This window comes from Bos indicus, chromosome 7 (genome assembly GCF_029378745.1).
Source record: "Bos indicus isolate NIAB-ARS_2022 breed Sahiwal x Tharparkar chromosome 7, NIAB-ARS_B.indTharparkar_mat_pri_1.0, whole genome shotgun sequence".
In the NCBI taxonomy this organism is placed as follows: Eukaryota; Metazoa; Chordata; class Mammalia; order Artiodactyla; family Bovidae; genus Bos; species Bos indicus.
Window position 1 is genome coordinate 38,157,199 of NC_091766.1, and position 27,890 is coordinate 38,185,088.

At 38.7% G+C, this 27,890-nt stretch overlaps 1 protein-coding gene and 1 pseudogene across 9 annotated transcripts in view; both read right to left on the reverse strand.

The window, feature by feature from the left end:
• Positions 1 to 27,890, reverse strand: part of UIMC1 (ubiquitin interaction motif containing 1) — a 137,831-nt gene that overhangs the window by 27,444 nt on the left and 82,497 nt on the right. For all 9 annotated transcript variants that reach the window (XM_070793308.1, XM_070793309.1, XM_070793310.1 and 6 more), the window contains 2 exons: positions 23,114 to 23,214; positions 14,546 to 14,708 (listed from right to left, as the gene is read on the reverse strand). In XM_070793308.1, coding sequence (XP_070649409.1) covers positions 14,546 to 14,708; positions 23,114 to 23,214 — 264 coding nt within the window. The remainder of the gene's footprint in view (positions 1 to 14,545; positions 14,709 to 23,113; positions 23,215 to 27,890) is intronic.
• On the reverse strand, positions 19,268 to 23,107 carry LOC109561888 (serine beta-lactamase-like protein LACTB, mitochondrial pseudogene; annotated as a pseudogene).

Sequence of the window (27,890 nt, forward strand, 5' to 3'; positions counted from 1 at the left end):
TTCTTGGGCTCCAAAATCACTGCAGATGGTGACTGCAGCCATGAAATTAAAAGATGCTTACTCCTTGGAAGGAAAGTTACGACCAACCTAGACAGCATATTAAAAAGCAGAGACATTACTTTGCCAACAAAGGTCTGTCTAGTCAAGTGTTTTTCCAGTAGTTATGTATGGATGTGAGAGTTGGACTATAAGGAAAGCTGAGCGCCAAAGAATTGATGCTTTTGAACTGTGGTGTTGGAAAAGACTCTTGAGAGTCTCTGGGACCGCAAGGAGATCAAACCAGTCCATCCTAAAGGAAATCAGCCCTGAATGTTCACTAGAAGGACTGATGTTGAAGCTGAAACTCCAGTATTTTGGCCACCTGATGCAAAGAGCTGACTCATTTGAAAAGACCCTGATGCTGGGAAAGATTGAAGGCAGGAGGAGAGGGGGATAACAGAGGATGAGATGGTTGGATGGCATCACCGACTCAATGGACATGACTTTGAGTAAACTCCGGGAGTTGGTGGTGGACAGGGAGGCCTGGCGTACTGCAGTCCATGGGGTTGCAAAGAGTCAGACACAACTGAGCAATTGAACTTAACTGAACTAAAGTAATGTATAAATTGGCTTTTAAATCTCTATGGAAATGCAAAAGCCTAGAATGTCCACAGTAGTCTTTAAAAAGAACAAAGCAAACTTTTGCTAGCTGATGTCAAGACTTTCTATGAAACTATTATAATCAGGATATCTGGGGTACTACAAATATAACAGAACCCAAACACAAGCCTTACTTACTTAGTCATTTGATCATCTACAAAAGCACCAAGGTAATCCAATGAGAAAGGGAAGTCTTTTCAACAAAAAGGTCTGGAATAACTAGATATGCATATGTAATAAATAAACCTCAACCCTTACTGCAACCATACACAAAAATCAATTCAAGACATATCATAAGCCTGAACAGAATAACCATAAAAGAAAAAAAATTAATAAATTAGACTCCATCTTAAAAGTTCCACTCATCAAGACACCTATAAGAAAATGAATAGGCAAGTCAGACTAGAAGAAAATATCTGTACAACATACTATTTACAAATGACTGGAATTTAGGACATATAGAAAATCCCATCTGGATAATAAAAAGTCAAACAATCCAACTTACTAGTTCAGTAAATTTTGACAGTTACTTACTTCTCCCTGGGGGTGATACAATGTAATTTGCAAGGTTGCTGCAAAGATCAGGTGAGATAAAGATAAGCACGCAAGTTCACAGTGCCTAGCACAAAGCAGTAGTAATAGTAGGTGTCATTATAAAGACCAGGAATATGTTATATACCCATGAATTTCAACATTTTTTTCTAAACAAGAGAATCCTGTTTCCAAATAAAACCTCATTCCAGACCCTATAAATAAAATACATAAAAGTAGAGCTCTGGATGAATGGGTAGTGAAGGTGGACTATAACAACAATATTAGCGCTGGCCTACCCGCTGTTACCCCAAATCCCCAGAACTCTAATGATCTACAAAACACACTGAGAAAAGCCAATGCGGAAGAACAGGGACATTCCAATTATGGTCTGATTACCTATTTTTATAAATAAACTTTAATTGGAACAAAGCCATCTTGTGCGTGCATGCTAAGTTGCTTCAGTCATGTCCAACTCTGTGTGACCCTATGGACAATATCCCATCAGGCTCCTTTGTCCAAGGGATTTTTCCAGGCAAGAATACTGGAGTGGGTTGCCATGCCCCCCTCCAGGGGATTTTCCCAACCCAGGGATCAAACCCACATCTTTATGTCTCCTGCTCTGGTAGGTTGGTTCTTTACCACTACTGCTACCTGGGAAGCCCATTCACTTACATATTGTCTATGGTTGCTTTCATACTATAACGGCAGAGCTGAGAAGCTGTGACAGAGCCCATAAGGCGTGTGAGATCTAAAATATTTTCTACGTGTCTCTTTAAGAAAAGTCTGTCAGATGAAACAGTGACCATGAGTTGATGACTGGGCAGCGCATGGGGGTTTCAAGGCACTAATATTCCTTCCATTTTTATGTCTGAAATGTTCTTGTAATTAATATAAACATGCACACACAAAGTCCTTTTGCAAGACAATAATCAAAGTTAAACTGGCCATTGTCTTTTTAAGAAACTGGTATGAAAGACATGTGGCACCAATAAAAGAACCTGGAAAAAACCCAAAGAGGTGGTTAAAAACTATTAATGACAACCTAACCCAGTGGCTAAATTATAATTTAATTATAAATTATATATTTATATATACTTATATAAATTATAATTAATTATAATTAGATTATAAATCTAATCCAGAGCCTAAATTAAGATAATACTCAATGAGCTTCGTATGGAGAAAAACCTCCCTATGAAATAAATTTCTCTGAATTTTACTAGTGGCTAGCTTTATCAAGGTTCCTACAAAAGTGAAATGGATGACAATGGAGCATAATAAAAACATACAAGCTCTTTAAAATGTTTTCATAGTATGTACAAAAGAATATATATGCAAATTAATCACCCAACTTAAGAAATACACTTATCAACACTGATTAGCTAACTGTGCTTCTTCCTGATTCCATCGTCTGTCTCTACCCACTCCTAGTAGCAAGAAGACTTTAGTCTCAAAATTGTTATTATTACTTTGTTATTCTATAAAACCACAGTTTTACTATAAATTCTTAAAACAAAATGTTGACTATCATACTGTATTCAGTAATCTTAAATTTTTTAAAAAATCTGAATATTTCTGGATGATTCTCTGGAGTACAAGCTTTTGAATTAAAGCTGGTTGCATATCTGAGTTCTTGACACTTATCATGGATGTGACCTTGGGGAAATTATTTTCCCATCAAGCCTTCATTTCCTACTACAAAAGATTGTTGTGAGAATTAAAACAGAATATACGAAAAGGGCAGTTTCTGGTATATAGCAGATGCTCATAAATGGTAGCTGTACTGGGTATGATTTATAAAGACTTGACAAATTAAACCCTTTTACTTAATGGGAAAACAAATCTATCTTGCTATCAAGTGCTCCCTTTATATTAGGCCATTAGAAAATTCCTTAGTAACAAGTCTGTGAATGGTCAATCTCCATAGCCACCACCAGAAGTAATTCTGATAGTTCATCTGTTCCTTTGACTTTGCACACATGTTTTCAGAGATGACCTATGTCATATCAACTCTGTTCACCAGAAAATAGTCTGAATCCATCAAGCAGTTTCTTCTAGGTAACTGAAAAGCTGACAAGGTCAATTCTGATGAGATCAGATTTCATGCTTGCATTCAAGGGTGAAGGATTGCACTCTGCCTTCCTAAAACTGAGGCTTATACGCTCTCCTCGATACTTTCCCCGACTGTGTGTCTCCATCTCTACACACAGAAAGGCAGAGAGAAAATAGCAGTGCAGTGAAGGAAAATGCTAGCTCCGGAGTCAGGCAGACTTGGGTTTGGACTCTGACTCTGTTGCTTAACTATCTGATGCTGGACAAGAACTAAACCTCTCTAATACCAGATTCCTCATGGATAAAATAGAAATAACAAAAATAGTTAACCTCTAAGAGTCCCTTGGACTGCAAGGAGATCCAACCAGTCCATTCTAAAGGAGATTAGTCCTGGGTGTTCATTGGAAGGACTGATGCTAAAGCTGAAACTCCAATACTTTGGCCACCTCATGCGAAGAGCTGACTCATTGGAAAAGACTCTGATGCTGGGAGGGATTAGGGGCAGGAGGAGAAGGGGACGACAGAGGATGAGATGGCTTGATGGCATCACCGACTCAATGGACATGAGTCTGAGTGAACTCCGGGAGTTGGTGATGGACAGGGAGGCCTGGCGTGCTGCAGTTCATGGGGTCGCAAAGAGTCGGACACAACTGAGAGACTGAACTGAACTGAACTGAAGATAATTATAGTCCTGACTGTGGTTCTATGAAAATTATAATGGAGATAACTCACCTAATATTAATTTCTTGAACTTTCTTCTTTCTTAAAATGCTCTAGATGCCTGAATTAAAATGTGTGACTAAATCATGAAGTGAGAGAACTTCTCTCAAGTAGTTTTTAGCTGTTAATATTCCTTCAACACATAGTGCTTTGGGTATTATTCAGGTGTTAATAAGAGCTATTTTATTTTTTCAAGGAAGGAATAAGCACATCTAGAAGAAAAAAACATGCTAAAAGAAATCCTGATGTCTGGCTCTTTAGCAGCAAGTCACAATGAGTAGGGATAACTAAAACAAAGACAAAGTCAAGGTTTAGAGGAACAAAATGGGAAGAGTGAAGACACTGAAGACTAAAGCAGACATGGATTGCAGTGACACTGCCATTTCACATGCCACATCATACAAGGAAATGTTCTACAGAAAGGGGGAACAAAAATTATCAGAAGACAATTCAGATGACAAGCATGGAGGAATGCGACAGGACCACACAGTTTTGTTACATTATTCATACAAGAGGAGAGAGTTGCATAAGAGAGAGTTACAAGCAATGGAACATCACAAGTCTGGAATGGAGGTACTTGGTCTAAGGGTTCATCCAGTGGCTAAAAGTTATGATGTATTTCTATGTCAGTAGGTGTTCAAATAAGATGATGGCCTCTACAGAAACACTTAACAGTCTGGAGTCAAGTCTATCAAAGACAAATCTACTTTAGATGTATTACTTCCAGCTCGTACTGACCTCTGTACTAGACCACCATCTCTTCCTACCTCTCAGGTTCCTTCTCCCACTATCAGCAGCAATGCATTTTTTACAATTTCTCCTTGAAGCCCTCTCCCTAATTGCATGGATTCCAATACTCTTTTCTCCATACCAGTGCCAAAGATTAGGGATCTTTCTACAGGATCAGCCCTGCCTCTGCTGGGATGGTATGGGGAGGGAGGTGGGACGGGGATTCAGGATGGGGAACACATGTATACCTGTGGCAGATTCATGTTGATGTATGGCAAAACCAATACAATATTGTAAAGTAATTAACCTCCAATTTAAATAAATTTATATTAAAAAAAAAGAAATAAAAGCTCTGACTGTTTAAACACAAGAAGGGGGTGCTGTGCCAGGCTGCACAAATTTGTAAACTTGGTAAGAACTGATGGGTGGGTGGTAAAAACCTGGAAAGCACCTTTGAAGCAAAAGACAAATACCATTCTAAAGAACTTACATAAATTGATAAGAAAAATATTAAGAACCCAATAGATACTTGGGAAAGTTCAGATAACAATTTTTCAAAGAATATAAGTTGGCTTTTTAAAAAAAGAAACAAATTCAACAGTACTAATCAAAGAAATATAAAATATAATGAAATATCACTGATTATCTAATGAATATACCATGCTTTAAGAAATAAAAAAAGAAAACGTAACATTTCTCAGTATTTGTAATGGTGTGGTGAAAGGAAAATTGTTATTTGCTGCCAATGAGAATTTAAACTAGTAGAATCTTCTGAAAACAGTCTTAAAACTTTATACATATAATCCAGTAATTTTACTTTTTGTAGTGTGGTCTAAAGAAAAAATCAGAAACTCAGACAATTTACACCTAACAAGGCTTATTGCTATTTTAGATGCACATTTTCAATAAAGGGGGGGGGGGTGGTTAAAAACACACACCTGATATTAGTGCCTCTATTTTAGCACTTCAACTAATTTGTATCATATTTAGTCATGTCCAAGCCTGTCTGCCTCACTGGACTGTGAATTTCCTGAATACAAATTTAAGGTTCAATCAGCTCTGTGAGCACTTATCACCTTATCACCTGTGAACACTCCCAGCACCTAACACAAAACTTCATTAACAGCAAATTAATCAATGACTAACTTCAAAGACACATAAACACAGATAAAGGACATGAACAAACACTAAATTTATAACTGACCTAATTTTTCCACAATTTGGAATAAACTCAATTCCATGAGATTATTATAGGAATGAGTTAATAGACCGCAGTAATTACAACCTACAGTCATGCTCCTTTATCCTTTCTTCTTACCTGGAACATAGATTTAAGGTCTAGAGATAGAACAGCCATCTTGAAACCGTAAGTCAAGAACCTACAAGTCAAGGACTGTAGAGCTGAAACAGAAAAGCTTTGGTCCTCATTATGTCACTGGGCCACTACCTCACTCCAGATATCTTGTTATGTAAGAAAAAGAAAACTTACATGTTAAACTCACTTAATTACATTAATTAATATGGTGTTTTCTGTTATCAGAATTGATAAAATTTTCTGATGGATACTAACAGGGTTTTCCGTTACTTGTTCTGACATATTAATAAATGATACATAACCATTCACTTGATAATAGTAACTAAACCAGGGGTGGTTACTTAAATAAAGACCATCAGAGTCTTTCTTAGATTGATTTATGGCCTCAGGAGAAAGAACTCCTTTTTTCCCATTAAAGGCTAAAACTCTATGGCTACTGGCAGACACTTTGCCTGTCCCTTAACAACAACAAAGTCTATCTGTTGAATAGAGAAAAGTAGAGTCAAAAGACAGAGAAACATCATCTCAGCTCCCAGATCTGGCTCAGCCCGAAGCCTATCCCAGGTTTCCCAATTATTATGCAAACTAAATTCTCTTTTTTGCTTAAGATTACCAGGGCTTCCCTGGTGGCTCATATGCTAATGAATTTGTCTGCAATGAAGGAGACTTGGGTTTGATTCCTGCGTTGGGAAGATCCTCTGAAAGAAGGGAATGGCTACCGACTCAAGTATTCTTGCCTGGAGAATTCCATGGACAGAGGAGAGCCTAGCAGGCTACCGTTCATGGGGTTGCAAAGAGTCAGACATAACCGAGTGACCAACACTTTCACTTTTCACTTGAATTGTATTTCCAACACTCGCACCCAAAAGAGTCCTATATACTACACTGGAGTAAACACATTAATAATTTTTTACAGGTTGAAAAAAAACTCTTGTCCTATATTAACTCATATAATTCAAGTTACATTTGTCATTCTCCAACTGCTTACTATTTATTTTCATTATGTCCATATTACAACCACACTGAATTGTGTGCTCTTTTGTACACCTTTCATGTTTTCCTATTTATATGATTTGATTTTTGCCTGCTATTTTACATTAATGCCTTTCTTCTAAATCTCTAATCACATTTCTTCTGAAACACCACAGAATTTATCTTTATGCCCCTTAGTAGTTTTGATCTTGCATTACAGTTATTCATGTGTATGTCTTATCTACCCAACAGTACTATAATCTCACTTTGGATATGTATATCTCCCCACAGGTCAGTGTGTTTCCATAATTCATGCTATTTCTACTAAACTTAAGCTACTTCCTAACAATACACCTAACTACTGACATGTATTATTAACACCTCTATAGTTAGTTGTCAACTAACTATAGTCAACTAGTGATATACTTAATCCTCCTAGATACTACAAAAGCCACATTAATACAAGTGAGAAGACTGAATGGGAGTACAAATTACATTCAGGTAGGCAAATACACATATATAAAACTGAAAAAGTCAACTCTGTTCAATTTAAGAAATGTTTTACCTAGAGACGTTCAGGTCTTCTGATTTTTGCTGAGTCACCCACATCAAACCTATTCTGCTGCTGCTGCTGCTAAGTCGCTTCAGTCGTGTCCGACTCTGTGCGACCCCAGAGACGGCAGCCCACCAGGCTCTCCCGCCCCTGGGATTCTCCAGGCAAGAACACTGGAGTGGGCTGCCATCTCCTCCAATGCATGAAAGTGAAAGTGAAAGTGAAGTCGCTCAGTCGTGTCCGACTCGTAGCGACCCCATGGACTGCAGCCTACCAGGCTCCTCTGTCCATGGGATTTTCCAGGCAAGAGTACTGGAGTGGGGTGCCATTGCCTTCTCCGAAACCTATTCTAGGTCTCAGTATTTCTCTGATAGTTCTCAGGCAAATCTCCATTAAGGATTCTTACCTCCACCCGTATAGTCAAAGCTATGGTTTTTCTAGTACTCATGTATGGATGTGAGAGTTGGACTATAAAGAAAGCTGAGCACTGAAGAATTGCTTTTGAACTGTGGTGTTGGAGAAGATTCTTGAGAGTCCTCTGGACTGCAAGGAGATCAAACCAGTAGGAAATCAATCCTGAATATTCGATTGGAAGGACTGATGCTGAAGCTGAAGATCCAATACTTTGGCCACCTGATGCAAAGAGCTGATTCATTAGAAAAGACCCCGATGCTGGGAAAGACTGAAGGCAGGAGAAGGGGATGACCCAGGACAAGATGGCTGGATGGCATCACCAACTCAATGGACATGAGTTTGAGCAAGTTCTGGCAGACGGTGAAGGACAGAGAAGCCTGGCGTGCTGCAGTCCATGGGATCACAAAGAATCAGACATGACGGAGCAACTGAACAACAACCCATGCACTTACCCACCATTATGTTTCCATGAAATATCCATGAAGAGAAAATTCACTCCTAGCAGTATTCACACCTCTGTATCTAGGCCCAAAGAGTATAGTTAATGCCTTCAGCTTTCCTAACTCCACTAGGATCTATTTCTCACTAACTTATTCTTAGCACTTTGGCCCTAATGCATTTCCCTGTCTTTCATCCTTCTTTTAGCTCTAGCTGAAATATTGAACAATAATAGCAGCTACCATTTATTGAATATCTAAAACAATCCAGACACAGTGCTGGGTACTTTATAAGTATTTCTGATTCTCATGACAATACTAATGATGCTAGACTAATTTTACAAATAAGGAACCTGATCCTCAAAGAGTAAGGTAATTTGACAAATATTACCCAGCTGACCAGTATTACAGCTGCAATTTAAGTTCAGATCTACCTAGTTCCAAGCCTATGTTTCTCTCACTATATCATATTACCAAAAATAAAACACTGGCTGTTCTCATAGCTTCTACCCTTGTCAATCAACAATCTATTCATACAGCATCCAGAGTGAACCTTTGTTCAAATATTAATTCATTTTTTTTTTTTGCTCAAATCCCTCCAATGTTTCCTTATTTAAAAGTTCAAGTTCCTCACTAATGACCTACGAGTTCTACGTGATCTGTTCACTTGTCCCCTCCCCAGTTATCTCTCTGGTTTTGTTAATCTCTCCTTCACTCTACTCCAGCCACACTGGCTTCTCTGTCATTCCCCATACACACCAAGGCTGTTCACACCTCAGGGTCTCTGAACTTACTGTTCCCACTGCCTGTACTGTTCCCACTCTCTCCTCTCCACTTAAAATTCTCCTACCTCATTCCCTCACTCGGGCCTCTGTTCAAATGTCACCTTCCCAACATAAACTTCTACACCACCTATTTTAAACTGCCACCTCCTGTCCTCAGTACTCTCTATTCCTCTCTTCTTTTGATTTCTTTCTCTAAAATACTTATCAACATGACATATTATAGGGGGCTTCTTGGGTAGCTCAAACATTAAAGAATCTGCCTGCAATGCAGGAGACCTGAGTTCAATCTCTGGGTTGGGAAGATCCCCTGGAGAAGGTAATAGCAACCCACTCCAGTATTCTTGCCTGGAGAATTCCATGGATAGAGGAGCCTGGACAGCTACTCTCCAGGGGGTCACAGAGTCAGACACAACTGAATGACTAACACTTTCACTTTCTTTCTCTCAGACATATTATATGTTTGTTCACTGAAGTAGTCTACTACTAGAATACATCTCTGACAACATGGACTTTGTATATTCTGTTGACTATACCTGCCATGTATTAATAGTAGGCATTTAATAAGTATTTATTGGATGAGTAAATGAATACCTTTTTTTTCCTACATGTTTAATAAAACAAGCCAATGATGGCTCAGTGGTTAAAAAAAAAAAAAAAAAAAAAATCTGCCTGCCAATGCAGGAGACACAGGTTCAATCCCTGATTCAGGAAGATTCTACATGGTGGGGTGCAACTAAGTCCATATGCCACAACTACTGAGCCTGTGCTCTAGAGCCTTGGAGCCACAACTACTGAGCCCATGTACCACAACTACTGAACCCTGCATACCCTAAAGCTCATGCTCTGCAACAAGAAAAGCCACTGCAATGAAAAGCCTGCACACCGTAACTAGAGAGTAGCCCCCGCACTCTGTAGCTAGAGAAAAGCTTGCACAGCAACAAAGACCCAGCACAGCCAAAAATAAAATAAATAAAATTACAAAAAGGAAAAAATTATCTCAAAGACATTCTCCAGAAAGCAAATGTAAAGGCAACCTGCTTCTGTCACAGTTTAGACTGATTTAACAAATCGTCTCTCTTCAAACAATGCCTTTAAAGAACACTCTCTAATTTTTCCACAGTTGTGAATAGACAGCCATGTCATTGAGCAACAAACTGAGCAGACTGAGCCAACTCAACCAGAGTGTAGTATTATAATCAAATAAAACTTACAGCAAAGTTAATCAGACACATATTTAATGATATGCATAATTGTTATTGTGCTGCACGGTAACAGGCATAAATGGTAGATACTTCATGTAAATGACTCTAATTACTATTTCTTTTACACAGCCAAACCAAGCATGTCTAGGATCAGATTCAGGGAAAAACAGGAAGAAGAGGAAAGCTGGATCCTTAGCTCTGGAAAAAAAGTCCTCTCTTATTCTATACCCTTAGGCATTTGGCTAATGGTCTCTCATCCTGAGGTAATGTGTAAAACTCTTTCCCCTCCATTGTAGGAGAGGCTTCCGTTCACCAAAGATTAAAATATTAGGCTGAGGACAGCCCTCTCTCTTCAGTCATAAGGCTGAGAGGAACCAGAACAAACACTACAGTACATGGCAAGGAAGACAGGACAGGCAAGCTGGCAGAGAACCAAATGACAGCAAATTCACTTAAGACCTACTATATGCCAGTCACACTAGTACATGTTTCACATAATTCATCTAATGTACTTCCCGTACCCCACCTTAGAGCTGGCAAGCTCAGTCCCCAGGAAAGCAGAGGAATAAGCAGCGAGAGCGACATTTTTTGTGAGGACTCCTTGATCCAAATTTTCCTGTAAGGCCTAAATAATGTCACCAGAAAGGGTAATTTAGGTAAGCTAACATTACTAGGAAGATTAAGAGGAAGCTGCTATTTAGTGGCCGTTTCCCTTGCTTCCTACCTTATCTAACCCATAGGAGGATAAAGGGCCCCCTGCTCTCCTATGGGTTTGTCCAAACCTATCCAGCTGAGGCTAAGCCCACTATTCTCTGGCAATATCATCCTTGTTCATTGCAGCTCTCCTTTTTCCTGGTGCACTTACTGTCAGGGTACACATATTCACTTTGTGCCATCTTATAATTAATTTCTTAGGTTAATGCTTATCTCCCCAATGACACTGCTGCTGCTAAGTTGATTCAGTCATGTCTGACTCTGTGCAACCCCATAGATGGCAGCCTACCAGGCTCCCCCGTCCCTGGGATTGTCCAGGCAAGAATACTGGAGTGGGTTGCCATTTCCTTCTCCAATGCATGAAAGTGAAAAGTGAAAGGGAAGTCACTCAGTCGTGTCCGACTCTTATCGACCCCACGGACTGCAGCCCACCAGGCTCCTCCATCCATGGGATTTTCCAGGCAAGAAATGGAGTGGGGTGCCACTGCCTTCTCCACCCCAATGACACTATAAGCTCCTTACTGACAGAAACCTTGTCTTAAACTTCTTTAGTAACCCACACAAGGTCGAGCATCATTTTAAAAAAAGGTGTTTCTATTAAGTATTTGGATGAATTATAGTAGGTAGGCAATAGGTAGTATAATAAAAATAAATTTCTGGTTCTAGGTAAACAAGCTGGTGTTGAAAAGAAGTTTGCGGTATTCTAACATGTCTTCATCATACTTTTGGATTTTTCCTTTGGGGAGGCAGGGAGCCTGTGCAATGTGACATGCAGGATCCCTGACCCAGGATTGAGCCTGTGCCCCCTGCTGTGGAACCACAGTCTTTTAACCACTGGATCACCAAGGAAGTCCCTGAACTAATTTTTAAAATGAATTTCCTCAAAAAAAGTATGACTGTCATTTGAGATACTGCAGACATCTTTGGATGGAGGTCTGAGACATTTGGATTAGAGCTACAAGACATACAGTGTCAAGAGTATAAGAGCTTCCAAATATATTGGAAAATACACTTAAATCTATAATGTTTGAAAAAATCCTCAAGACCCAGAGTGTAAATCCAACTGAGCAGCAATACACAGGATCACTGGCCCAGTGGATTTGAGAACTTGAAAGACTTCCTGAACGGATAACAATCCAAGTCTCAGTCTACTTTGCCTACCTGATGGTGTCAGCTTCTCAACAAGTTCAATGAGAATAACCTGATTCTGGTGGTATACATCTGCATTAGGTTTGAGAAAACTCATAAACAAGCCTGAATCAAGTATCTGGTGTTATGAGTTGCCCCACCACACCCCATAAGGAAGAAAAAGATTAAAAGCAAGTATCATAAAGCTGAAAGATATCTGACAAAGATGAGTACCAAAGCTTCCTGTTTAAGCACAAACTATCAGTGTTCTGTCTAGGAGATGTCACTAAAGTCTACTCAATACTACTTTTTACCTTTTAATTATGACTGGAAGAAATTCATCTATTCGTAGAGCTCAACGGAGATTCAGTTTCTCAAACTCGTTTATTTCTGAACCTCAGTGCTGAGTGGGGTGTTGACTCAGTAACTAATACCAGTTGGGTAAGCATGTTCAGTGAGATAGACAAAACAGTCTCTCCCTTCTCTGGTCACCAAAGGTCCAGCCTTAGAACTCTTTCAGTCACTAAAACTCTCTACTAAAAATCAAACTAAAGAGTTATATCAAAGTAAAACTGCATCTAAAATCCTAATCCTACAGTGCTCTTCAATTAAAGGAGTTGACCAGATTTAGGTCTTCAACTTTCAGAGTATTTAAAAGACTACAGTGTTATTCATAAAGATCCTTAAAAATCATGACAAAATATCTGACCTAGTAATTCCACTACTGGGAACAATAATAGCAGCTCAAAGTTCTTAAGCACTTACTATGTGTTAGGCACTGTACTGAACACTTTACTTAAAATACCTCATTTAACCTCATAAAAACCAAGTAAGGTCATTTCTATTGGTTGACAGATGCATGAATAGAAACTAGCACAGGGTCACAGAGTAGTAAGTGACAGAGGTAGGACTCTGTTTCAGACTGACTGGACTGTGGAGCCCATCTTTTTCTCATTACCAATCAAACTAAAAATATATCCTTAAAAAATAACCCCAAAATATAGCAACAATTTTTGACATAAAAAGTTCAGTGTCATGTAAGTATAACATGGCAACATGAAGCTTTCTAAATATACGACAAGTAAATTAAGGCACTTTGCATTACAGAATATTATATTAAATATTTTAATATAATATTAAAAATATTTTTACACCTAACTTTTAGTGACATGGGAAAACTTTAATGCTATAAGTAGAAAAAACAAAATAGAATTTTACATACAGTCAGATCTCAACTATGTAAAAAATATATCTGTACACAGAAAGATCTAAATTTACTGCTAAATAAAAAAAAGCAAACTACAGAATTATATATGGCATGGTCCCATTTATGTAAATAGTGCTTGACTCATTTCAAGTACTCAATAAATGTATACTATTATTATTATTTGTACTAAAAATGAACAGGTACTACTTTATAATTAGAAAAATCAACAAATCTATTTAAATTATAAGTTTAGGTACTTCCTTATTTAATTAATGAGAAGTGTATAACATCAGAAAAGTTAAATAACATGTGTCTTTCTTTCCCATACCTCACAATTATACAATTTCAGATTAAACATCTCCAAGTGATGGGAACCAAGTAGAACTGAGAAAACTGTTGCAACATTTCTAATCTTCTAATGGATGGTAACATTCAACATGTTAGACCACAGAGAGGTATGCAGATTCTATTATACTTAGACCACAGAGAGCTGTGCAGATTCTATCATATTTAGAGTTTAGAAAGGCAAGATCAGGGGTGGTTATTTCAAGGGCTGTGATGAACAAACAGATTCTCTTGGCCAATATCTCATGCTGTACCCAAACCAAGGCCTCTGGTGTACTCTTTGAGAGATAACCAAAAGCTCCAGGGTGATGCATCAGAGACATATAGGAGAGGAATAGAATCTAGGGATATTTTTCAGCTGTTACTGTCTTTAGGTAAAATTTACACACACACACACACACACACACCCCCGACAAGAGACTTATTTTGAATGAAAAACAGGCAACTCTAGAACTTATTTCCTCAAGTTTCATAGGAGTTTCAGTATTTGTATACCACGTGAAATTCAAGGTCCATGAGATCACCTTGATCTTTGGCCTGCCTAATGTAAAATGGACGGCCTAAAACAAAGAGTAAGTTTGAAACATTAAAAGATGAAAGATTTTTTTCCATCCCCTTGTCCTGAGGTATGTGCAACAAAATAGCATGCCAGCCAACGTAGTAAAGAATGTCAAAAGCACTAGAGACTTAGCTAAATAGAAAAAATCAACAACTTAAATACTGAAGAAGAGTTGTCTGTTGCACTGTACTGTATAGGATTACAAAATTACCATGTAGTCAAAGAAAAGAGTGGCTTTACCTGTATCTTGCCCCATCAGCCCATTGCAATACATGGCATGTCGCTCAATCTTTGTGGGTGGGAAGCGTTGGTCACAGAGTGGGCAGGATACCTGGGCACTAGATGAGAAGATAGAAGTAGATATTTCTTTCTCAGCATCTTTCTTGTTATCAACTTGAAGAACCTAAAGAACATGACAAATAGCAATTGTATTAGCTTTACAAAGTATCTTTTCCCAAAAAGAACTTCAAGAGGCTCCATCCCGTTTTTTAAATTACTTTCAATGATACCAATCATTTTGCCAAATTCTGGACAGTAGATTGGGAGATACACTAACATAGTTAATACTCATTCAGTGTCTGCCTACTGTGTGCTAAGCATTCTGCATGTAATAATGCTCGTTTAAAACTCATGGTAATCTTGTAAAGATTACAACATTCTTTTTACACTTAAGAAAAGTATTATCTAAAACAGTAAAGCAACTTGCCCAAAGTTACAGAACAAAGTGGCAGAGCTGAAATTCAAACCAGAAATTACTGGGCTCCAAAATCTGACAGCATTCCTCTCTATCCCACTGCAAGGTGCTATCCTCATTAAGTCAGTATGCTATGTTTCAATTTGTATTAGCAACAGCATCTTAAAGATAGTTTTTCAATCTCACAAAAGAATTATGAAGGCAGTCAAAAGGTATAAACTCCTAATTGTAAGATTAAGTATTTAGGGTGTAATTTACAATGTAATAATATAATTAACATTGCTGTATGTTATATATTGGAAAGTTGCTAGAGTAAATCCTAAGAGTTCTCATCACAAGGAAAAAAATTTTCTATTTCTTTAATTTTATATCTATATGAGATTACAGGTGTTCACTAAACTTATTGTGATAATCATTTAACTATGCATGTAAGTTAAATCATTATACTGTACTCCTTAAACAGCGCTATGCTGCTGCTGCTAAGTCACTTCAGTCGTGTCCGACTCTGTGAGACCCCATAGACGGCAGCCCACCAGGCTCCTCTGTCCCTGGGATTCTCCAGGCAAGAATACTGGAGTGGGTTTCCATTTCCTTCTTCAATGCATGCATGCATGCTAAGTCGTTTCAGTCGTGTCTGACTCTGTGCAACCCTATGGACAGCAGCCCACCAGGCTCCTCTGTCCACAGATCCTCAAGGCAAGAATACTGGAGTGGGTTGCCATTTCCTTCTCCAAAACGGAGCTATATATTAATCATATCTCAATGAAACTGAAAGAAAAAAAAAAGAATTAATTCCACAAACACACAAAAAGAACTGTGATCATTGTAAGTAACTTCGGACATCAGGCATGAGGGAAAAAAAAAAAGAGCTCAAGCAACACAACTAAAATTTAAATTAAGAATCTAGGCCTCAGCTTATACCATTAAGACAAACCATCTCTTATGTTTTATTTGTTTCTTTTGCGTTGAAAGAGGAAACACAACTAACACCCAAACATTTAAGGCCTGAAGGCAATCATTAAAACAATTCTGACAAAGCCATTCTTACTCCCTTTTCAATGTTTTGTAGTCATCATTTTTCCTACAGTTCCCAGTATCTCTGAGACAGTTTTATTTTACCTTTACAGGTCAGAGCCAAGAACTCTGCAGTGATTAATTCAACAGTATGCGTGAGCACTGCAGCACTACTGCCTAACACTTGCTTCAAAGGACAGCATGTCCTATCCAATCAATGTGAAACTATCCTGCATAGACACTGCTTCCATTTAAAAGCAAGGAGCAACTAGGCCATCATTATGCTTTACTATAGGAAACAAAATAAACCCTTTTCTGATACAAGAACAAAATGAGATCAAAACTGCAGTGGATAGATAATTTGAGCTCTGAGAAAACTGGGTGTTTTTTTTTTTTTTTTTCCTTTTTAGTCTCTTAAGTTTAGGCCATCCCTAAAATTTACCACCCGTGAATGTAACCCAGCAGAGAGGGAAACAGGCCATCTAAATAAATACCAAGTAAAACAATTTCTACAACTTTCAGAAAATGTTATTTTCAACACATACCTGCTTTTTACTTAGAAAGTTGGCAGGGAGGGGGGGAAGGTGGGGGAGGGGGAGAAGAAAGATAAGAAAGGAACCAAGAGTGGTTGAGTTCCTGTACTATGCCAGGCTTGGCCAACCATTTTCCATATCCATACCTCACAACAACCTAATTGTCAGAAGTATCACTCACTCCAGTATTATACAAGAGGAAATTAAGGCTTGAAAAGGCAAAGTAATCTGCTGATCACAAAATGACTAAGTGGACAATGTGGACTCAAACCCAGGCCTATGGTAACATCCAAACTCTCAGTATTTCACCATAGTATGACAAAAACAAAAAGCACTCCCCACCCACTTTGTTTCTGGAAGCTGACTCTGCCAGGTATTGGGAGACACTCTGGTTCTAAAATTATTCTTCTCTAGGATGTGGGGTAAGTCAAGTGGGTCTAAAAGTGCTGCTGCTGCTGCTGCTGCTGCTAAGTTGCTTCAGTCGTGTCCGACTCTGTGCGACCCCAGAGATGGCAGCCCACCAGGCTCCCCCGTCCCTGGGATTCTCCAGGCAAGAACACTGGAGTGGGTTGCCATTTCCTTTTCCAGTGCATGAAAGTGAAAAGTGAAAGTGAAGTTGCTCAGTTGTGTCCGACTCTTAGCGACCCCATGGACTCCAGCCTACCAGGCTCCTCCGCCCATGGGATTTTCCAGGCAAGAGTACTGGAGTAGGTTCCCACTGCCTTCTCTAAAAGTTCTAGGTGCTTTTTATTCCTATCTTAGTCACTGAGATTCTCACAAACACAGGTTCCTTTGTATAAGGAAAAGTTGTCCTGTAAGTGCAAAGCCATTTGAGCAGAAGGAAGAAAAATCAATATACCCTATAATTTGCAAATAGTCTTGAAAATTAAGTGGCAGTTGAGCAGTTACTTGGCATTCTAAAGTTCACTAAGCACAGAAACTGAAGAAGGAAATGGCAACCCACTCCAGTATTCTTGCCTGGAGAATTCCATGGATAGAAGACCCTGGAGGGCTGCAAAGTGTCGGACACAACTAAGCGACTAACACACATACGCATAGAAAAGTTATATGACATGAATGATACTTGTATTCACATCCAGTACTATACTCCTTTGTATTCTATCACCAGCTCTATAAACTGCAGAAAAGGTACCTTCAACTATTATTATAGTATTCAAGAGGGAGAAGCTGATCTATTATTGTTTTATTGTGAATACAAGACCACTTCCAATCACATTTATAGGCAATCCAGAAGGTTTCTAAACATTTTTATGTTTACCTAAGTTTTTTCCCAGCACCATTAGAAATGTCTATTTAAATATTAGCTACAATGGAGGAGCCTCAAAAGGAAAAAAAAATACAAGCCAAGAAGCTTTTGTGAGAACTATGCAATCAGGGACTGGGTCTCTGCAGAGCTGCTTCTGCTGCGTTTAAAATACTATATGTGTATTTTCTCAAAACAGGTACTTGTATACCAAATCATGATCTATTAAAGGCTGGCCTGAAAAGAAACTTCATCTCAAGAAATGGATCCAATGAAAATGAGAGTATGTCCTACAGTCACCAACTCCCTTATCCATTCCCCATAAGATTTATACATAGTTTAGGAAAGTGTTTATCGCCCCTTTTATCTTAGACACAGTCTATTTAACACAGTTTACTTAACCAACTGACTAAACTGACTACAGTTGTGCAGGTCCACTAATATACAAGTATTTTTCAACAGTAAATACTACAGTTCTAAGACTGCGGTTGGCTGTGTTAGGGAGAAAATTCAGACACCAAGGGCCCACTACAAGTTGTACACAGGTTTTCAACTGCACGAAAAGTCAGCACCCCTAACCCCCTTGTTGTTTAAGGGTCAACAGTATCTGAGTCTGAATAAAGCCTACAGTTAACAGACTTCTGAGTACAAATATCTGAGACCCCCACTCAAGCAAGATATTCCAAAAATATTATTTCCAAAACAACCTTACCACTGCAGGAAATCAAATCAAGAGGGACTACAGTTCTGGCAAGGGTATTCTAAATACCTCAAATACTGTCAAGCAATTCTCTGTCATTTGTAAGCTAATATCACTGAGCAGCCACAATGTATTACAAAGCAGTTCCACATGCATACTTCTACTTGTGCCAAATCCCTGCTATGTTTCATATTCTTTATCTAATTTCATCATCAGAGCAACCCAATAAAATAGGCTATTTCTGTCTACATTTTATAAATGAAAAACTGAAATTCAGAAAAGCATTCCTCTCCATTAGGGCATTCCTCTAATGCCCTCCCCTAATGCCCCAGGCATTTTCTAACATTACATTTGTCAGACATTATAATTATCTGTTTGTGTGTCCCTTTGAGGGCAGGAGTTGTTTTTTTTTATTTACCTATATTTCACGACTCCAAAACAGTGACTGGCACACAGTACACAAACTATAATATCTGCCAAATAAATGAACAAAGCAATTAATTTGACCAAGGTGATAGGGTTGGAATTCAAACTCATGTCTTCTAGTTCCAATACTCAAGCTCCTTGCACAATAAACAAGAAATTTTGGGGTAAATGACCCTATACACAGATTCCAAGGGCAAGAGTCCACACCCTTTGTAATACTGTCATTGTACACACAAAATGCCCAGATTCTATCTTTCTAGTGACTTGCAGCTAGTGATTGTGCAATAACTTAAAAACTACAGCATCTCCAACTTTTTTTTTTTTTTGAAAGTACACTTTTATCAGAATATTTTATTTCAAGAGTTAACACTTTTTTCAAAAAGTAAAAATATAGTTACTTCCCTGAGTATAAAGAACTCATCCTCCAATAAAAGACAATTACAAAAGTAAGCAATTAGAGGTACATAATTCTCTGCATTCAGTTATACTCTATTACAAATTTATTCTTTAAAATTGCATGTATTTTGGGACTTCAGTGTTTCAAAACAAAACAAAAACCAACAAACAAAAACAAAACCATAACAGCTTGTTTTGCACCTGTGATGTTAAGGTACGTCTGATCTGTCTTTATCAAATTCCAGAGCAATCTTTAAAACAGTGCTGTTGAGGCCAACAGACTGCATGTTACATATGATAGAAACAACTATTCCTCTTGGGGGGACCTTGTTATTTAGCGCTTCTGCGTCCAGTTCTTCAGGAAGGACCAGCAGGACACTACTGGCACCCACTGCGCCTCCAGTGTATGAGGCATAATGCCGCTGCTTCCTGCAAGAACCGTATGTCTGCTTCTTTTCCACCACGCCCCAGGCCATTGCATATTTACCCTCTTTATCCCAAGACATCTCTGTGTTAGGGACTGGTGTCCAAGTCATCAGCATTGTTTCCGGTTTAAGATATCCAGGTAAAAGATTTTCATTTGCGTTCTTAAACAGCCCGACTTGGTAACCATACAGCATCGCATTCCCAAATTTCAGAAGGTCACCCACTGTAGACAGAAATCCACCACCAGCCCATTTATAGGAGTTATCCACGTAAGGTGTGTTGACAAGGCGTTTCTTTTTATTGTAAACATAAAATCTTGCTCTATTGTAAATCACTGGCTCATTTTCCTCCTGCACAGTTGTCAGCATATCCAAGTCATGGAATATTTTCTGCATATAGTCCAAATATTTATATCCTGAAGCTCTTTCTACTATGGCTGCCAGTAGGGTATAGCCAAAAGTTGAATACAAAAACTGACTACCAGGTTTGAAGAACAAGGGTCATTTTTAAATAATCTTAGAGATTCAATTGAATTTTCAAATTTTTCTTTCAAATATAATTCACCTTGTTCAAAATCATTCTTTTTCTTGCAAGGTTTTGAATTTCGGCCTTTGGTTTCATTATCTTGCTCTACCTTAGCTTTAGCAAAGTCATTCTTTTCGTTACTTTTGCCTCCTTTTTCTTTTAACTCTTTTTCTTGGTCAGATTCCATCATCCCTTTCATCATCTTTAAGGCTTTATAAGCTTTCTCTTCTTTCACCTTTTTCATGTCCTTTTCATAATGACGAATTCCTCTTAAATGGGAAATCAATAATCTTGTTGTGACAGACACCTTTTCACCTTCATATTCTTTTTCTGGGAATTCAGGAACATAATGTTGTACTGGAATATCAAGATCCAGTTTCCCTGCTTCCCACAGTTTGGCAATAGCAACCATGGTGAGGCTTTTGCTGATACTGGCAATTCTCATAACTGTCTCTGGCTTGCATGGTACACGGTTCTCAACGTCAGCATAACCTAAACCTTCTGACCAGACTTCTTTTCCATCTACAGAGACTCCAACTACGATGTCCGGTGCGCCCACCTCATCCTTGATCCTGTGCAGGAGGTCGCGGCTGCTGTCGATGGCTCTGGCGAAGTGCCTGGCTTGCGGCGGCGCCGGGGTCTGCGGAGACCACGGGGCGAGGGGCTGTTCCTGTGCCTGCAGCGGCTCGGCCTGAGGCAGCGCCTCAGGGTCGGGGGCCGCGGCAGGTGGCGCGGGGGATGCGCCCCTCAGCCCGCCGGCCAGCTTAACCCCAAGTGCCAGCCCCAGCCCCAGTCCGAGGCCCCCGACCCACCCGGGGCCGAGTGGCGGCAGCCCGGCGCGCTGATGAGCCGCACGCCACCCACAGCCCCAGGCGCAGCCCCCTGTGGTCGCAGCTCTGGCCATCATGGCTGACAGAAGCCGGTACATGGTGTCTCTGGTGAGCCGGCGGCTTCAGAGATCCCACAGGCCGGGCTGGCGGCTGAGGCTCTCCAACTTCTTTTAATGTTAACTTCTAAGACTATTTAGAACATCCACAGATATTAGCAAACAGCAACACCAAAAAGAGGACATTAGATGTGAAAAAGACCATACAATTCCATCCACTTGATGTGTAGTGCTGCAGACATACCTAACTTTTAAATAGGGTTCTTGGTCTTCGCCCAAAGACTTGTTTCCTCCACAGTCATGGATGCTTAAGAAATCAGCCTTGATTAGCTAAAGGCTTGCAGAGCTTCTTCTGCATGTTAAGATAACTATGTTAACAACACTCTGTTCCCCCATCCCTATTGAGAAGGTTATAGTTTCTCCCTAGGAAAAGAACCTGAGGCCATTTTGACACTATGTAGCAGGATCCAACTTCAGCAGCTCTTAGGCAGGGAGCTCCTCACCAAAAGGTGTTAGGAAACTAACACTACAGGCATGAGGGAATCTCAGTCTATCAGTTGTGACAGATCAGGTTCCAGGGAACCAAAAGTGTGCACAAGTCATGAAAGCAGGATTTCCAGTCAGTTACCTGCAGTACAGAAACTAGGAAGGGGATCTATTAATAACTTCTAAGGCAAAAATTGTTTTCCAAAAAATGTAGAGTATAAAAAGGAATAAGAGAATGAAGCTCAGAATAAGAGAATTGCTCACAATAAAACGTATGCACATGTGTAACCAAAAAATTTATTTTCATGAAAAACTAGTTTAAGTCTCAGGCTATTTTTCACAACAGATTTTAAAGGTCTGAATTTTTTAAAAGAGTTATTGATATTTAAATTTGTTTTGTCAGACTCAACATGAAAAAATATGCACTGAATCTTAATCAGGCGTATGAACTTGTATCAATAGCCTTATGGTTAATGTCAGATATGTGAACTTAAGAAAGGTACTAGTATAAATACAAATTGACTTATTTTATCATGCTGCTATCCAGATTTTGCATTTCTGATCACATCTCAAAATTAGAGCTGAAAGTTCAGTCAGTTCGGTCGCTCAGTTGTGTCCAACTCTTTGCAACCCCATGAATTGCAGCACGCCAGGCCTTCCTGGCTGAAAGTTAGGTCATAATATAAAGGTGGCAACTTTTTCCAAGACTGTTCATCTCTGTTACTTACATAATGGAAAATGCTCCAGGTCTTTGAAGACAAATCTATGTTCAAATTCTGGTACTATCATTATTAGCAGTTTGAATTTGAGCAAATTACTATGAAATGGAGTATTTCCTGTCACATCAATAAACAAGAATGTCATAGCCATCAGGGATTCTGGCCCTCCAAATGTGAATTTATGAGCCCAGGAAGAACAATGCCTGCTATCAGGAGCTCATCCCACGGTGAGCACTGGCCCCAGACAGCTAAGATGCATATGAAAGGAATGATTTCAGTAAGCCCAGACTCTTGCATCTTCCCACACTAAGAAAAGCATTATTAAATTCCTTAACTTGAGACTTTTGGTTTTCCTTAATTAACAATAATCTTTTGATGTTTAGATTACCTGCTCCTTGTTAAGAGCTTCTATATAACCTGACTCCTCCCCTCTAAAAATTCCCACCAAATAAAACATAACTCTCAGCTTCTAGGTTGTGACTATTTTTTAGGTCAACATTACTCAAACATCCTAAATCTCCATTTTCCCATCTGTACTAGACATAATAAAGCATATTAAAATACTGAAGAAATGGAACTACTGTTATATTTAGAAATAGTGCTGAACTCACTTTTAAGAATCTAAGATAAAAACCTAACCCACTGTCACTTAAATCTCTTCATCCAAGGTCAACACTGCATCAGAGAGAGGACGACCAGTAGAAAGAAAACACTGAGAAAAATTAAAAGTAATATTCACCTCCTTATCTGCCATTATTCTTACTTCATCCAGGGTCTCTCTGCCATCTGGAAAGCCTTCTTTTTCAAGGTCAAAAGTTTCAGGAGAACTTAGCTGTGTCTCTGCAATTTAAAAAATCAAAACTTCATTAATTTTCATTTTGTATTTTCATAGTTAAAAGAAAACACTTATTTCCTTAAGCTTAGAGTATGATAATACTGCAGTGGCAATATAAATCAAGCTTGTTTCTTCTTAAAACTTTACTGAGGGCTTCCCTGGTGGCTCAGTGGTAAAGAATCCAGATGCTAAAGCAGTAGACATGGGTTGGATCCCTGGTCTGGGAAGATTCCACACACCACGGAACAACTAAGTCCAGATGCCACAATTATAGAGCCTGTGCTCTAGACCCCGGGAGCTGCAACTACTGAGCCCACATGCCACAGCTGCTGAAGCCCTGCACTCTATAGATCCTGTGCTCCACAACAAGAGCAGCCAGAGCAATGAGAAACCCACACAACTAGAGAGTAGCCCCCACTCACCACAATACAGAAAAAGCCCACACAGCAACGAAAACTCAGCACAGTCAAAACTAAATAAATTTAAAAAAATTTTTAACAGTGGTCTCCATTTTTAAAAAAAGAACTTTACTGAGGCATAATTTATATACAACAGAATTCACCAATTTTCAGTATATAGTAAGTTTTGACAAATGCATACAATGTATACATGGTATCTTTATATCACATAACCACAATCAAGATATAAAATATTTCAAGCACCCTCAAAAGTTCTTATGTACCCCTTTGCAGTCAATCCCCCTCCCACTTGGCTCCTTGCAATGATCAATCTATTTTATGTTCCTACAGTTTTGCCTTTTCTAGAAAGTCATATAAATGAAATAACACGGTGTGTCATGTTCTGTGTCTGATTTCTTTCTTTTAGCATGTGTTTGAGAAGCATTCATGTTGTTACATATATCAGTAGTTCATTCCTTTTTACTGCCTAATAGTATTCCACTGTATGGCTATAACACAATTTGTTTATTCATTCATCTGTTAATCCATTTGTCTTCTTTTCCAGCACAGTTCTGGCTTTAAAGTATATTTACACATTTAAAAAAAAAATTGCCAATGCTAATTATGAGGCTAAAGGGATGATGAGAGAAGATATAAAAACTGGGAGCAGAAATACAAATACACTCTCAAAGATATGCCTTTCTTTAATTATTCTTTAAGCAGCATCTATTAATTCAACATTAATGCAATACATATTTATGAAAGAAGTTCCAGGCACTGTATAGGCTACTAGCAATAAGAAGTATTGGGTTGGCCAAAAGGTTTCTCTTTTTTTCCATACAATGGCTCTAATAGCACTTGGTTGTCTTTAACTTCATTTGAAACAATTTTATTAGATTGTATTGTGACAGCTGTTATATCAGCATGCATTTTTTTAAAAACCTATCAAAACTGGTGGATTTTGTGTAGCCATTTTAGTACTGTAGATGGAAAGAAAAAAACAACATTATCGGCATATCATGCTTTATCACTTCAAGAAAGGTAAAAATGCACCTGAAACAAAAAAAGATTTGTGCAGTATATGGTGAAGGTGCTGTGACTGATCGAATGTGTCAAAAGCGGTTTGCAAAATTTTGTGCAGAAGATTTCTCGCTGGACAATGCTCCACAGTCAGGTCAACCAGTTAAAGTTGACAGCAATCAAATCAAGACATTAACTGAGAATAATCAACATTAACCACACAGGAGAAAGCCGATATACTCAAAATATCCAAATCAAGTGTTGAAAAAAATTTGCACCAGTTTGGTTATGTTAATAGCTTTGATGTTTGGGTGCCACATAAATTAAGCAGAAAAAGCATTCTTGACCATACTTCCATATGCAATTCTCTACTTAAATGCAACAAAAACATTCTGTTTTTTAAAGCAAGTTGTGACAGGCAGTGAAAAGTGCATACTGTACAATGATGTGGAATGGAAGAGATCATAGGGCAAGTGAGAAGAACCATCAACAACCACACCAAAGGCTGATCATCCAATGAAGGTGATGCTGTATATATAATGGGATTGGAAGGGAGCCGTCTTTTATAAGGTCCTTCTGGAAAGCTAAATGATTAATTCCAACAAGTACTACTCCCAATTAGACCAACTGAAAGCAGCACTCAATGAAAAGGATCCAGAATTAGTCAAAAGAAAATACATAATCTTCCATCAAGATAATGCATGATGCATGTTTCTTTGATGACCAGGCAAAACCTGCTATATCCTGGCTAGGAAGTTCATTCTGCTGTATTTGCCAAAAGCTGTATCTTCAGATGTACGTTTATTTTGGTCTCTACAAAATTCTCTTAATGGAAAAAATTTCTTTTCTCTGGAAGACTGTAAAAGGCACCTGGAGCAGTTCTTTGCTAAAAAATAAAATAATAAGTTTTGGGAAAATGGAATTATGAAGTTGCCTGGAAAATGGCAGAAGGTAGTGGAACGAAACAATGAATACACTGTTCTATAAAGTTCTTGGTGAAAATAAAAAATGTGTCTTTTATTTTTACTTTTAAAACTGAAGGAACTTTTTGGCCAAGCCAGTAAGATGGGGACCCCTCACGCTCTGGTTCAAGGATCTGCAACTAGTTCATGGGTCAAGTAGAGCCAGTTGCCTGTTTTTGAAAATAAAGTTTTAATGGGACACAGCCACATTCATTCTTCTTTATACTGTTTGAATGCTTTCAAGTTAAAATAGCAGAGTAATTTCAAGTACTTTGTATGGCCCACAAAGCCTAAAATATTTATTATCTAGTCTTTTTATATTCGGTTGGTGCAAAAGTAATTTTGGTTTTGTACTGTTGAAATTTGCTGTTTGTTATTAGAATACATTCTTAAATAAATGCAGCTATGTTATACATCATGGTATTGGAGAAGACTCTTGAGAGTCCCTTGGACTGCAAGGAGATCCAACCAGTCCATTCTGAAGGAAATCAGTCCTGTTCATTGGAAGGACTGATGCTGAAGCTGAAACTCCAACACTTTGGCCACCTCATGCGAAGAGTTGACTCATCGGAAAAGACCCTGATACTGGGAGAGACTGGGGGCAGGAGGAGAAGGGGACGACAGAGGATGAGATGGCTGGATGGCATCACTGACTCGATGGACATTAGTTTGGTAAACTCTGGGAGTTGGTGATGGACAGGGAGGCCTGGCGTGCTGCAATTCATGGGGTCACAAAGACTTGGACACAACTGAGCGACTGAACTGAATGTGCATTTCTCATTTTATGTTTTTTTGCTAATGACTTATTACTTGCTGTTTATTTTGTATTTATTTTAGACTAGGGAAATGATGTTAGACAAAAAGCAAATTTGAGCAATTTTCTTATTCAAGTTCAAAATGGGTAGTAAAGCAGCAGAGACAACTTGCAACATCAGCAACACATTTGGCCCAGGAACTGCTAATGAACGTAGAGTGCAGTGGCTGTTCAAGAAGATTTGCAAAGAAGACAAGAGCCTTGAAGACAAGCATAGTGGCCAGCCAACAGAAGGTGACCATGACCAACTGAGAGCAATCACTGAAGCCCATCCTCTTTCAACTCCACGAGAAGTTGCCAAAGAAAATGTCGACCGTTCTATGATCAATTGGCATTTGAAGCAAATTGGAAAGGTGAAAAAGCTCAGAAAGTGGGTGCCTCTTGAGCTGACCACAAGTCAAAACAATCGTCATTTTGAAGTGTCATCTTCTCTTATTCTATGTAACAAAAATGAACCATTTTTTAGATCAGCTTGTGACATGTGACCAAAAGTGGATTTTATATGACAACTGGAGACAACCAGCTCAGAGGCTGGACCGAGAAGATCCAAAGCATTTCCCTAAGTCAAACCTGCACCAATAAAGGTCATGGTCACTGGTGGTCTGCTGCCTGTCTGATTCACTACAACTTTCTGAATCCCAGCCAAACCATTACATCTGAGAAGTATGCTCAGCATATCCATGAGATGCACCAAAAACAGCAATGCCCACAGCCAGCATTGGTCAAAAGAAAGGGCTTTTTTTCTGTACAACACCCAATTGCACATCGCACAACCAATGCTTCAAAAGTTGAACAAATTGGGGTACAAAGTTTTCCCTCATCTATATTCACCTGATTTTTTTTTTTCGCCAATGACTACAACTTCTTCAACCATCTCGATACCTTTTTACAGGGAAAGTGCTTTCACAACCAGCAGGAGGCAGAAAACGCTAAGAGTTCATCGAATCCCAAAACACAGATTTTTATGCTACAGGAATAAACAAACTTATTTCTAGTTGGCAAAATGTGTTGATTGTAACAGTTCCTATTTTGATTAATAAAGATGTGTTTGAGCCTAGTGATAATGATTTAAAATTCACAGTCTGAAACCACAATTACATTTGTACCAACTTAATAGAAAAAGTTTGTCAACCTCTGGTCTAGACATCTATCACTTGATATAAGAACAGAAACAATATTTCAAAAGATGACAGTAAGTCCAGAAAGGAAACTTATCAGAGGAACACAATCCAATAAGTTTTCTGTTATCTACACTACACACACTATACATCTAACTGGTATTTCTGTGCTTCACAAATACAGTAAGTGGCCAATGCTGGACTAATAGTATACTTAAAAGGTACTGAGGTAGTTTCTCAATCATCAAAGAATGATTATATACATTTCTAGCGTTAATCATATTTTAATACATCATAACTTTTTGGAAACTGGTTACACACACAGATTTCACCACCTTGTTGGAAAAAGACTTATAGTATATAAACTTC